The 13,086-nt window shown below is 31.4% G+C and overlaps 1 protein-coding gene across 3 annotated transcripts in view; it reads left to right on the top strand.

Annotated features, from left to right (window-relative positions):
* Positions 1 to 12,849, top strand: part of LOC143204562 (proton channel OtopLc) — a 42,732-nt gene extending 29,883 nt beyond the window's left edge. For 2 of the 3 annotated variants that reach the window (XM_076417151.1, XM_076417152.1), the window contains 9 exons: positions 2,173 to 2,336; positions 2,392 to 2,518; positions 3,821 to 3,941; positions 4,007 to 4,101; positions 6,753 to 6,827; positions 8,586 to 8,786; positions 8,865 to 9,028; positions 12,378 to 12,552; positions 12,605 to 12,849. In XM_076417151.1, coding sequence (XP_076273266.1) covers positions 2,173 to 2,336; positions 2,392 to 2,518; positions 3,821 to 3,941; positions 4,007 to 4,101; positions 6,753 to 6,827; positions 8,586 to 8,786; positions 8,865 to 9,028; positions 12,378 to 12,552; positions 12,605 to 12,753 — 1,271 coding nt within the window. In that variant the 3' untranslated portion in view covers positions 12,754 to 12,849. The remainder of the gene's footprint in view (positions 1 to 2,172; positions 2,337 to 2,391; positions 2,519 to 3,820; positions 3,942 to 4,006; positions 4,102 to 6,752; positions 6,828 to 8,585; positions 8,787 to 8,864; positions 9,029 to 12,377; positions 12,553 to 12,604) is intronic. The other variant, XM_076417153.1, reaches the window with a different exon arrangement.
* The last annotated feature ends 237 nt before the right edge of the window (positions 12,850 to 13,086 follow it).

Below are 13,086 nucleotides of genomic sequence, written 5' to 3'. Positions count from 1 at the left end.
ATCATATCGCCGTTTATATAGCTTCTCTCGGAAGGGGATTAATTTCTAGAATTAAAAAATAAATACTTGATATACCTAACTTGACACCTAACGTGACAACAAAACACCCTCTAAAGCTCATACATTTCTTTGGCATTTAATCCAGTCAGTTTGGCACTTCAAACATCATCAACCATTTTTTAAACAGCCAAATACTTCTTCGAAGGAAGATTCTGCATTTCCTTATTATCTGTTCATCCGGGTTCACAACACTTCCTAGGTCTAGAATTCACTTTACTTATTGTACTACCGACTTATATATACTAATGAACTAATAGCTTAATTTCTAAACGTTCTAACAATAAACAATAAACGCAGTGTTCCTTACGTTAGGCACATTGAAAATAGCACCAGAAACACATAAACAATTTTCCGAACGAAGTCAACCAATCAGATCTCATTTGGCTCTTAACATAGTGATTAAAACAAGTAATAAGTTAAAAGTAGCGACATCTGAATGTTTCGAAACTTTTCCTCAAAATCTCCTAAAGTTAAATCTCGATTCCTCTGTGGTCACCACTACAGTATTAGTTTCACAGGAATACGCCAGTTTATCAAGATTCGTCCAACCGTTTAGAAGGAATTCATTTGCATACACATGAACAGAAGAATTATATAAATGAAGACAAATACAAATTGTTATACTACAATTCGATTGAAAGTATTTTTTTTTATAATCACTAATTTTATTTAGATTATTTCAACGAAAGTGAACAAAAACATAAAAATGTTACATTTTTAAGGACATTAGTATGTATATATAATATGGATTACTTATGGACTTTGAGGGAGTAGAAAGATGCAATACTGTGCGGACCAGATCAGGCCGTCAACGACAACTGGCAGTTTACAGAACTCAAATGGTTGGTGGTCTATTTTGAGAAAATCGACAAATTGTTCACGAAATAGTAATTGAAAATGGAAGAACGCTGGACTTCTCAATATCACCCTTGAAAGAGAGAAAGTGTAATTCAAAAAAGTTGAGAAAAAGAGTTACTTAAACGTTTCTTGTTGATCTAATATATTTGTGGAATCGCATTTGTGCCTTTCATATTTCAAAATTTGTAGTCCGTATTAAAATAATAACAGGTCTTTTAAAAAGTGCCCGGCCTACCATAATAAAACACAATTTTTTGGCAAAATTATTTTTTTTATTCAACGTAATTCCCTTCAAGAGTGATACATTGATTATAGCGATTCTCCAACTTTTCGATACCATTTTTGTGATACGATTTGTCTTTTGCTTCAAAATAGGCCTCAGTTTCTGCGATCACTTGTTCATTCGACGAAAATTTCTTCCCAGCAAGCATTCTTTTGAGATCTCAGAACAGAAAATAGCCACTAGGGGCCAGATCTGGAGAATACGGTAGATGAGGAAGCAATTCGAAGCCCAATTTGTAGATTTTTGCCATCGTTTTGACTGGTTTTTGGTCAAAAGTGAGCTCGGGCGGTACGCACTTTGCACAGAGCTTTCTCATACCCAAATATTCGTAAATGATATGATATACACGTTCAGATGATATCTTTAGGGTGACTGCTATTTCATTTAATTTCAATTTACGACCATTCAAAATCATTTTGTGGATTTTTTAAATGTTTTCGCCGATTACAACCTCTTTTGGGCATCCACTGCGGTGACCGTCTTCGGTGTTCATTTCGTCACGTCTAAACTTAGCATGCCAATCCTTGGTGGTTGATTTTCCTAGGGAATTGTCCGGGAACTCGGCATCAAGCCAAGTTTTTGCTTCAACTGCTATTTTTTCCCTTCAAAAAGCAATATTTTATCAACACGCGAAATCAATTTTTTTCACAATAACAAAAATTGCTTCACTCAAAATGCTATAATTCAGAAACAAATAATCCGACAGCTGTCAAATTTATACACGCATGTTTTGAGGGTTAGGGATAACTAAAAATCATATGGATTTAATTATAGTAGCGCTACCTATGTGTCAGGCTGGGGACTTTTCAATTGACCTGTTATCTGCTTGAAGCAATTCTATATAATGTTTGTCTATCAAATCTATCATATAATGTTTTTATTCTATGGTGAACAGACAATGATCCATTTTTTAGAAATTTATAAAATTTAAGAATATTTACTGAGAAATTAATTGAACTTGAAATTAATAGGGTTTGGTATTGGAAGTATGGTGTATTCAGGTTTGGAATTTGGAAGATACTTTGAACTGAAAGATATACCGCATTGTAACTACACAGTACTTCAAGCCATTACACCAGCCACCAGAATGATCTTGACATTAGGACAGGTTCAGTTTATATTCCTTAATCATAAGGTAACGTATCATTATCCTGCCCTTATATATTCTTTTAACGCAGTGGTTATTTTAGGCTATGAACATAAACAGACACAAAATTATTGGACGTTTTGGCTTAATGCACATGATAGCCACCAATCTTTGTGAGTGGTTGTACGTTCTAGTAGAGGAAACCAAACATGAAATCATTCATCTTTCAGGTATTTTTATAATATTCTTAAATATCTAAGACAGTATCTTTATATTCTATAGCACTATGGTTATAAAAAGATTTATAAAACATTTTCGCTGCCAATAACGCGGTGGAGCGTAATGTAATTATTTCATGGGACGCCAATTACGCTCCAGTGCGTTATAGGTGCGGTGGTCTTTCCAAGCCTTGTATTTAGTTCGGCATTAGCAGTGTGCCAGTACATTTGTGTCTAAATTATTTGAAGACAATAGGTGGGCCATTTATCTGCTTGGTTTCGATTTTTCCTTTTTGATTCATATGTATTACAGAATTATGTATGACGGGAAGAACAGCGATATGTCAAAGCCCTCTGGTCCTATAAGTGAAAAAATAGATTACTCTTACTGTTTAGACTGCGCAAAAATTAGACACGAGTGACCTCTTATGATTTATCTGAAAAGGGCTTTTATTTATTTTGTGAGTTTTAGTGAAAATTTGTATTAGCTCATGGTCTTTCATTTATTTCTATTGACTTCTCAATTTACTTGAATAGATATTTTGTTTGTTTCTAGTAACATTTACTTTACTAGTTTATTAGTTATTTTTTCACGTTTTTATGCTGAATATTTTTTTAATCTTATTTTAGTAGTTAATTCATTCCCATTGTTTCGAATATACCAATTTCCAATTAAAAATGTTTGTAATTATAAAAAAAGTTTTTTTATAATTCATACTCTCTAAATATATCGATTTGTTTTTTTCGTAGAATGATATGTAAGACAAATTACTAAATAGTTGAAGTTAATAAATAACTGTTTAGTATATAAGTTCTGGTAAAGCTTTCAAAAATTAAGCACAACTTTATGTTTAGAGGTGGTAGTTGATTTTTTTGGGTTCTAGTAAAGCACGTAAAATATATATGTTTACCGGCAATAATTTTTTAAATCATCCTTGTTATGATTGCTATATTAGTCACATAAAAACATGGAAATGTTTATTTCAACTATCCTTACAGCATGCAATAATGATCTGTGTATTAAATTTTCGAAACATAACTCTTAGATCATTGGTTCGGTCTTTGCAATATATTTTTCTTTCTCAAAAAATCAGAGATATTAGAAGATTTACAGAAATAGAATCTTTAATTTACGAGGAAACTGGTAATAGTCAAACTGGTAATAGTCATGGATAAAAACGTTAAATACATGAAATGCGCTTATGAAAACGAAGTTACGTTTTGCCAAAGTTATTAATTATATTAAACTATCTTACCTTGATCGATAGTTAGTTGTTATTATTATTGGTATCAATAAGGGATATCAAATTTTAGAGCATGATATATCGGAAAATGGTACAGCTTTCAAAAGCAGATACTGCGCAGGTGGTTATTTAATGGGATCCTTGGTGAACAATGCCAGTCCATTCTTGTTCCCGTGTACTATCGAATACAGGTAAGGTTGCTAATTAGTAAAAAACATACTTTCTACTGTCCTTTAATTATTTTTTAACTCAATAGTCTTATATGTGCCGTAATTCTCTTTGAAATGTGGAAACACGTCGGGAAGGAAGATCACGACAAGGAAACATCGAAAAAGAACAAAAACAAAATAGGTACGTATTCACGGCTTTAATTTTAGTTAATATATAATACATTTGATCAAAAGAGTATCGAGCATTGGTTAATAAGACCCCAAAATGTTTGAAATTCATTTACATTTATTGTATCTCTATCAAAATAAGGCCTAAAACATTTTTTGGAATCAACTTGCTTTTTTCGCTAATTCGATTCTTTCTCTGAAATTTAAATGATGATTTTCAGTTAACATTTATTTTACTCTATGGATGTTAACTTCAGTTTTAAGACATTGATGGCCCATCAGAAAGAGATTCTCCCTAATGCGTTTGCCATATTTGCAATAAAATTAGTATTCTTTCTCTCCTTATATGTTCTAACCAAACTCCTCAATGCAATTTTCTATAGTTACCTTATTTTAATTATATACTCACCTTTAGTTGTTTCCTCTCTATAGGAGCGTTTCTTATGTAGTGGCTTCTTTTGTTGGCCTAATCCATCTAATTAACAATTATATATCTAACTTTCATTATAAATATTCATTCATTCAAATATTCACTTTTTACATATAGTTCTTACCTTCCTTGCTGTGTTTCTTTGTCAAGTCATTTTGATATTTAACCCTAGTTTCTAGTATTTCTCCTTAGTTTCTTCTGTTACTGCCTGTGTATATTTTTCTTGATGAAGTTAGATATAATCACAGCATTCTCCCTAATGCGTTTGCCATATCCGCAATAAAATTAGTCTTTCTCTCCTTATATGTTCTAACCAAACTCCTCAATGCGACTTTCTATAGTTATCTTATATTAATTATATACTCACCATTAGTTATTTCCACTGTCACCACCCTATTTTGGTTATTGTCAGCATTGCACTTCCATTTAGACGTCTTTGTGGATCATCTTTACACCATTTAAATTGTAGGTTTCTTAACAATGCCTGAAGGGATAATTTACATTCCTCAAGGGATATTTCTGCATATTTCTGTTTTCTGAGTTTTTTATGGATACTACCTAACCTTTTTGTAACGAAAAAAAATATTCACTGTTTTTGTGCATTTTTATAAATTTAATTTTAATTTTAATTCATCATTCGCTTCCTATCTGGACCATGATTATTTTATACGATGAACTGAACATTTATTGCTCTTTATTTTCTGGGAGATTTTAGTTGGACTGTTCATACTAATATTCAGTGCAATTGCAACACGTTAAAAATATTTCAAATAAAACCAATACCAACTTAATAGCAATAGTATCAATATTTACTTCTGTAACGCATTTTATTGGCAAGAGGGAACCCTCAATTTTTCGTTCCAGCTCGAAGTATCCGATTAGAGACGCAATATGTTTGTGACTGACCAATGATTGACCCTGATATTTGCAATCAGAGTAGTCACAAATGTTAAGCATCGATTTTAAATTTCTCAAGACAACGTTTGCTGGTTTATATCCTCTAATTATTATCATTAATGCTTTCAAGAACTTGACAAGAACTGCAAACATAAGATAAACAGACGAATTTTATAAGCTGATCGGTTACATGTTCGGATGCATCACACAGCATCATTCTCTTTTAACTAGAATAAAATGAGAAGGAAAAATACGGTCTGATAATATAGCGAATTTACAAACAGCACTAAGCAATACATTCGACGTCATGATGATGTGATATAACTGTTATTTTGAAGTTGAAGCAGATGCACCACAAGGAAGTGTACTGGTGCCTACTTTACACTTGTGATATACCGCAAATGGAGAGTATTACGATGGCTATGTTTGCAGATGCTACTGCGATTATAGCTGTCGGAGACAATAGTGAAGAAGCCTCACGAAAACTACAATAGGCAAGTGACTATATAAATAATTGGACACAAGCTTGGAAAATAAAAATTAACGAAAGTAAATCAGTGCATGTGCAGTTTACCTACAAACAGACCGTACAAGCACCAATAACATTCAATAATACTATCATTCCATATAGCAACAACGCTAAATATCTTGGAATGAATCCTTATGCAAAACTCCGCTAGAAGGAACATATAAAGAAGAAAAGAAAAGAACTGAAATTGAAAGGTAGGAAAATATGTTGGTTAATTGCAAGAAAATCACAATTATCAGTACATAATAAATTGCTCTTAACACTACAGGACTGACTACCTACATCGAAATCTTCAGATACCCACAGTCAGTCAAGAAATCAAGAGAATTGCAAGGTGGCATGAGGAAAGACTCCATTTTCATGAGAATATTGAAATATTGCAACTTTAGGACACCACCAGAGCAGGACACAGAATCAAATCATCTGATCTTGTGTACTGTTGACATGTATAAACATTATTTCATCAGAGACTAAGATAGGGACCATGGGTCCTCCTACTTATATACCTAGATTTAAGTTATCATAAAAACAAACAAATTGTAGGTAAGTCGGAAACGATTAGTGACAATGTTATAAATTAAAAATAAAAAATACAATATTTTGTTTGAAGCATTCATATATTATAAAAATATCAAAGTTTTCTTGAAATCGAGTACAACGAAACTAAATGACAGATAATGTTCGGGTCAGTACAGATTATTCTGTTCCAACAAAAATAATGTGGAAAACCTCTTTTAAAATGGCCAATACCCGATACTTTTGTGACGTAACCTATTTCGAATAAAATATGATTATATATATGTTGCAGATACGTTTCCTTCTGGGAATTCCGGATATCACTTTACTATAGATTGTACAAATTCTCACAAGGGTTTGTTCGCAGGTAAGACGCTCTTTCTAAAGATGATATTTTAAATGTATATTAAGGATGTTAGTTCAGTTTAGGAAAGGGAAATAATAATTGTGCGGATATATGTTGTGAATAAAATAACGTAAATTAGAAAAAAAGAAATGGATTAAGTAACAAATTAAAAGTTTTAATATTTAAGTGAGGTTCTGAATAATAAACTAAGAAAATATAACAATGTGCTTAGGTTATAACAGGTCAATTGAAAAGTTCCCGGCCTGACACATAGATGGCGCTACTAGAATTAAATCCATATGTTTTTTAGTTAGCCCTAAACCTCAAAAGATGAGTGAACAAATTTGTCAGCTGTCGGATCATTAGTTTGTGAATTAAAGCATTTGGAGTGAAGCGACTTTTCTTATTGTGAAAAAAATGGATAAAAAGGAATTTCACGTGTTAATAAAATATTGCTTTTTGAAGGGAAAAAATACAGTTGAAGGACACTGCCCCAGGAAAATCAACCATCAAGGATTGGTATTCTAAGTTTAGATGTGATGAAATGAGCACCGAAGATGGTGAACACAGTGGACGCCCAAAAGAGGTTGTTACTGACGAAAACATTTAAAAAATTCACAAAATGATTTCGAATGACCATAAGTTGAAAGTGAATGAAATAGCAGACACTCTGAAGATATCAATTGAATGTGTATATCATATCATTCACGAATATTTGGGTATGAGAAAGCTCTGTGCAAAGTGGGTGACGCGCGAGCTCACTTTTGGCTAAAAACAACGTCGAGTTGATGATTCGGAGCAGTGTTTGAAGATGATCTTCGTGGGAAAACGTCATTCAATTATTGAATTGTTTAACGAGATGTGTGTGCTGTAGTCTCAACTTGCTGAAACCACATTTCCTATAGTCCTTGCTCTTCTATTTTAGACACAAGATAATTTTGAATCATGTCTTGGTAGCGTTCAACAGTAACAGTAGCTACAATACCTTCGTCATTTAAAAAAAGGGACCAATGATGTTTCCAGCACAAATACCACACCATATAGTTGCTTTTAGTGGGTGCAATGATGCTTCATGAATTAATTGAGGATTCTGTGTTCCTCAAAACCGACTGTTCTGTTTATTGACGGGGCCATTGAGAAGAAAATGGGCTTCATCGTTCATTATCAAAAAATCTTCAATTTCACCTGGCAGCTTTAGGATTGCACTAGTGTACTCAACTCGTTGATCAGGATCCCTCGGTAGCAATTTTTGGACTAATTGATTTTGTATGGGAACATTTTCAAATCAGTTTTCAAAATTCGCCTTAAACTGCGTGCAGAAATGTATGACTGAGAACCACGTCTCCAAATTAATGTTTTTGGAGACTCTGAAACACCATCGTGCACCAGAGCCACATTTTCAGCGTTACGAGACGTGCGTTGACTTCCAGAACGAGGCCTGTCTGCTGTCGTACCGTACTGTCGAAAATTCGCATGTAAATGATAAATTGTGGTTTTGTGAGGCACTGGACGATTGGATGTTTTTGACGCAATTTCCGCTGAGTGGCAATAATAGAACGATTACTTTCAATAAATATTGTCACTATTTCTGCTCGTTCTTGTGGCGTACATTTATCTCTAATAACATTTGGACGTCTATACTACACAATGGTTGAAGCTAATCGTCACATAACCAAAATGGCGAGCAATCAAAATCGTACCGGTATTTTTGACCCGCCTTATATATACTAAAACTAGTTTATTAATTAAATTTATTTTAATAACTGGCGATTATTTTAGGGATAACTGTTATCGTATTAACCATAATATCTCTGGTAATGTTTTTCGTGTTAACGGAAAAAAAGGATGGCACTGGCAAAAAAGATCACTACGCAGAAATGGAAGTGAACATAGTCGAGCTGATCCTGTACGTAACGACAACCATATCCGTGATATTAGCCATGTTCCAACTGCGAAACTTAAAATATGAAAGGAAAATCGGTAAGGGGTGAATGTTTTAATTAAATCGCCTCGATTTCGCTGCACGCGGTGGTTCGATTTTTGCTTATTCGGTTTCAGGAGATGGCGGAATTGGTCTGGACAACACTTTACTGGCCGTCGCCCAAATGGGCATGTTTATTTATTCGATGTTCTCGATTATTGGATGGTATTTCACTATTAATGGTAAATCGCCGGTGGGATTAATGGCGGACGTATTCTCCTTCATGCAGACTTGTTTGCAAGTAAGTGAACATTTCTATATTAATATTTTAATACATGGTGTCCATTGGGGAAGTTAGCACATATTAGAAACGATTTCGGATTTGGCACATGCGTATATAAAATTTCATTTATATCAGAATGTATACAGAAAAATTTTTGATAAATATCTGATTTGATTTGTTTTGAGTTGAAATAATATATAAGAAAGTAGATAGGTTTAGGATGTAAATAAATATTGCAATAATTTTGAAATAACACATTTTATATGAAATGTTTATATATTTAAATAAAATAATAAAAATATGATTGGTTTATATTCAGCATTTCTATCTTTATAAAAACACCAAAATATATTTATAGAATTTACATCAGGAATAAGTACAATTTTGCTTCTATTCTTGATCAACACACGCCATTAATGAATTGGCTACCTCCAGCTTTCGGTTGACATATTGCACATGATCGTACTTTTCAGCTGAAAGGAATCTCAAAAGACTTCGAAAAAAGAGGAGTTTCTATGTTCGGTTGTATATATTTTTTAAAATGTATGTTCGCCGATTTCTCCGTCAATTATGGACCGATTTAAAAAATTCTTTCTTTACTAGAAAGAGTGCACTTCCGAGGTGGTCCCACTGGAAGGAAATCAGGATTTGTTGGGGGGAAGGGGAGAAATCATGGGAAACGCTGAAATTTCAAAGGCATACTCAAACATTTCAGATATGTTATTTATTATCTAAAATAATCATATATTTGTGTAAAATGTTACGTTCAGTGCAAAAGCCATTCAATTTGTTTATTAAGCACTAACTATAGCATATAAGACCTCATACAAATATTGTAGATAACTGCTTCTATCGTGTAATGGTTAAAGCGTTTAGCTCCCAAACAGAGATCGCGGGTTCGATTCCCGGCGGAAACAATGACAAATTACAAAAATGATAATATAATTTTGTGACGTATACAAAAAATTAAATTACCAACAAAATAAATCTAAATTAATAACTGTTTGCGTTAGAACCCGACTTCAAAGTAACCAGTTGGTAGTATTTAAAATAATATTCTAAATAAAGAAATAGGTTTAAGTAGGTATTAAGCTAAATTGTGTGAATATAGTAGAATATAAAATGCGTGAAGTAGATAGGTTAAATAAGATTTTTCCTTATTTTTATTCAGTTAACACAACGATTATTATATACATGTTTATTCTAAAATTAATTTTTTATTAGAAATCTAAGTTTGATTATTTCTTATTTTTTAGTGAGTACCTTATTTATTTTTTCGGTCCAATTTTTTTGTTAAAATATTTTATTCTTTTTATGTCGTGTCCTATATCTGTAAAGTAACGTCGTAAATATTGTAACAATTATATTTTTTTAGACGATGTTAAAGCGTTTAGCTCCCAGACGGAGATCCTGGGTTCGATTCCTGGCGGAAACAATGACAAAATATAAAAATTATAATATAATTTTGTGACGTATATAAAAAATTAAATTACCAACAAAACAAATCTAAATTAATTTAAACTGTTTGGGTTCAGACCCGACTTCAAAGTAGCCAGTTGGTAGTATTTAAAATAATATTATAAATAGAGAAATAGGTTTAAGTAGGTATTTAGCTAAATTGTGTGAATGTAGTAGAATATAAAATGCGTGTAGTAGATAGGTTAAATAAGGTCTTTGTTTATATTTATTTAGATAATACAACGATTATTGTATACATGTTTTATTCTAAAATGTTTTTTTTGTTAGAAATCTAAGTTTGATTATTTTTTATTTTTTACTGAGTACCTTATTAATTTTTTCGGTCCAATTTTTCTTTTGAAAATATTTTATTGTTGTTATGTTGTGCTCTATATCTGTGAAGTAAAGTCGTAAATATTGTAACAATTATATTCTTTTAGACGATGTTAAAGCGTTTAGCTCCCAGGCGGAGATCGTGGGTTCGATTCCCGGCGGAAACAATGACAAAATATAAAAATTATAATATAATTTTGTGACTAATATAAAAAATTAAATTACCAACAAAACAAATCTAAATTAATTTAAACTGTTTGGGTTCAGACCCGACTTCAAAGTAGCCAGTTGGTAGTATTTAAAATAATATTATAAATAGAGAAATAGGTTTAAGTAGGTATTTAGCTAAATTGTGTGAATATAGTAGAATATAAAATGCGTGTAGTAGATAGGTTAAATAAGGTTTTTGTTTATTTTTATTTAGTTAATACAACGATTATTATATATATATATTTATTTTAAAATAGTTTTTTTTATTAAAAATCTAAGTATGATTATTTTTTTATTTTTTAGTGAGTTCCCCATTTATTTTTTCGGTCCAATTTTTTTGTTAAAATATTTTGTTGTTGTTATGTTGTGCCCTATATCTGTGAAGTAAAGTCGTAAACATTGTAACAATTATATTATTTTAGACGATGTTAAAGCATTTAGCTCCCAGGCGGAGATCGTGGGTTCGATTCCCGTCGGAAACAATGACAAAATATAAAAATTATAATTTAATTTTGTGACGTATACAAAAAATTAAATTACCAACACAATAAATCTAAATATTAATAACTGTTTGAGTTCGGACCCGACTTCAAAGTAGCCAGTTGGTAGTATTTAAAATAATATTCTAAATAGAGAAATCGGTTTAAGTAGGTATTAAGCTAAATTGTGTGAATATAGTAGAATATAAAATGCGTGTAGTAGATAGGTTAAATAAGGTTCTTGTTTATTTTTATTTAGTTAACATAACGATTATTATATACATGTTTTATTCTAAAATTCATTTTTTGTTAGAAATTTAAGTTTGATTATTTTTGATTTTTTAGTGAGTTCTTTATTAATTTTTTCGGTCCAATTTTTCTTTTGAAAATATTTTATTGTTGTTATGTTGTGCTCTATATCTGTGAAGTAAAGTCGTAAATATTGTAACAATTATATTCTTTTAGACGATGTTAAAGCATTTAGATCCCAGGCGGAGATCGCGGGTTCGATTCCCGGCGGAAACAATGACAAAATATAAATATTATAATATAATTTTGTGACGTATACAAAAAATTAAATTACCAACAAAATAAATCTAAATTAATAACTGTTTGGGTTCGGACCCGACTTCAAAGTAGCCAGTTGGTAGTATTTAAAATAATATTCTAAATAGGAAATAGGTAGGTATTAAGCTAAATTGTGTGAATATAGTAGAATATAAAATGCTTGTAGTAGATAGGTTAAATAAGGTCTTTGTTTATGTTTATTTAGATAATACAATGATTATATATATATATATATATATATATATATATATATATATATATATATATATATATATATATATATATATATATATTATAAAATAACAATTATATTCTTTTAGACGATGTTTGTGCTAGATGCTTGGTGGAGAAGATGCAAAAACCTGAAACAAGCAAGGACCAAGCCAGGACGGGAACTGATAACCTTCCTAATAATAGCCAACATGGCCATGTGGACTATAAACACTTTGGAGAAAAACCGAGCGGAATTTCGACCCACCCATTTAAAATTTTTCGGTAAAACGAATATTTATTTACGTACGTCATATTTTTTATACGATTTTTTTAGGGGAATGGGGTTGGACCATCATAACGCATATTTCCATGCCACTAGCGATCTTTTATAGATTTCACTCAACCATATGCTTATTTGAAATTTGGAAAAATGCGTACAAAATAAAAAGTAATTTTAAAAATCCTCTTTTTCCAGTGATGTGAACCTTTGCTATTTTAATTTTCTCGTTGTTATTTTACTTGCTCATATTTTATTATCATTGTAAGACATATATAATAAAAACAAATTAGTTAGATAAATTTAAAGAGTTTTTAATTTGATTTATGTTAACCAAAATTTTAATAGAATTCAATACAGAGATTGTTCTGCTATTTAGTTACCGTATTAACTGAATAACACCGTGCGATTTTTATATATTTGAAACATTTTAAAGGAGCAAAACAACAATGAAAGTGTACAACGGTAAAGTCTTCTTAGGTGTTTGCAGATACACTAATCATTTTTCATTTAAAATAGTATTCATTGAGTTAAATAAT

The sequence above is a fragment of the Rhynchophorus ferrugineus genome, unplaced genomic scaffold (assembly GCF_030347505.1).
Source record: "Rhynchophorus ferrugineus isolate W39M unplaced genomic scaffold, kcgeb_rfMv2 rfM11, whole genome shotgun sequence".
In the NCBI taxonomy this organism is placed as follows: Eukaryota; Metazoa; Arthropoda; class Insecta; order Coleoptera; family Curculionidae; genus Rhynchophorus; species Rhynchophorus ferrugineus.
Note: the sequence above shows the minus strand (reverse complement) of the source record. Positions and strands in the feature narration are given on the sequence as shown.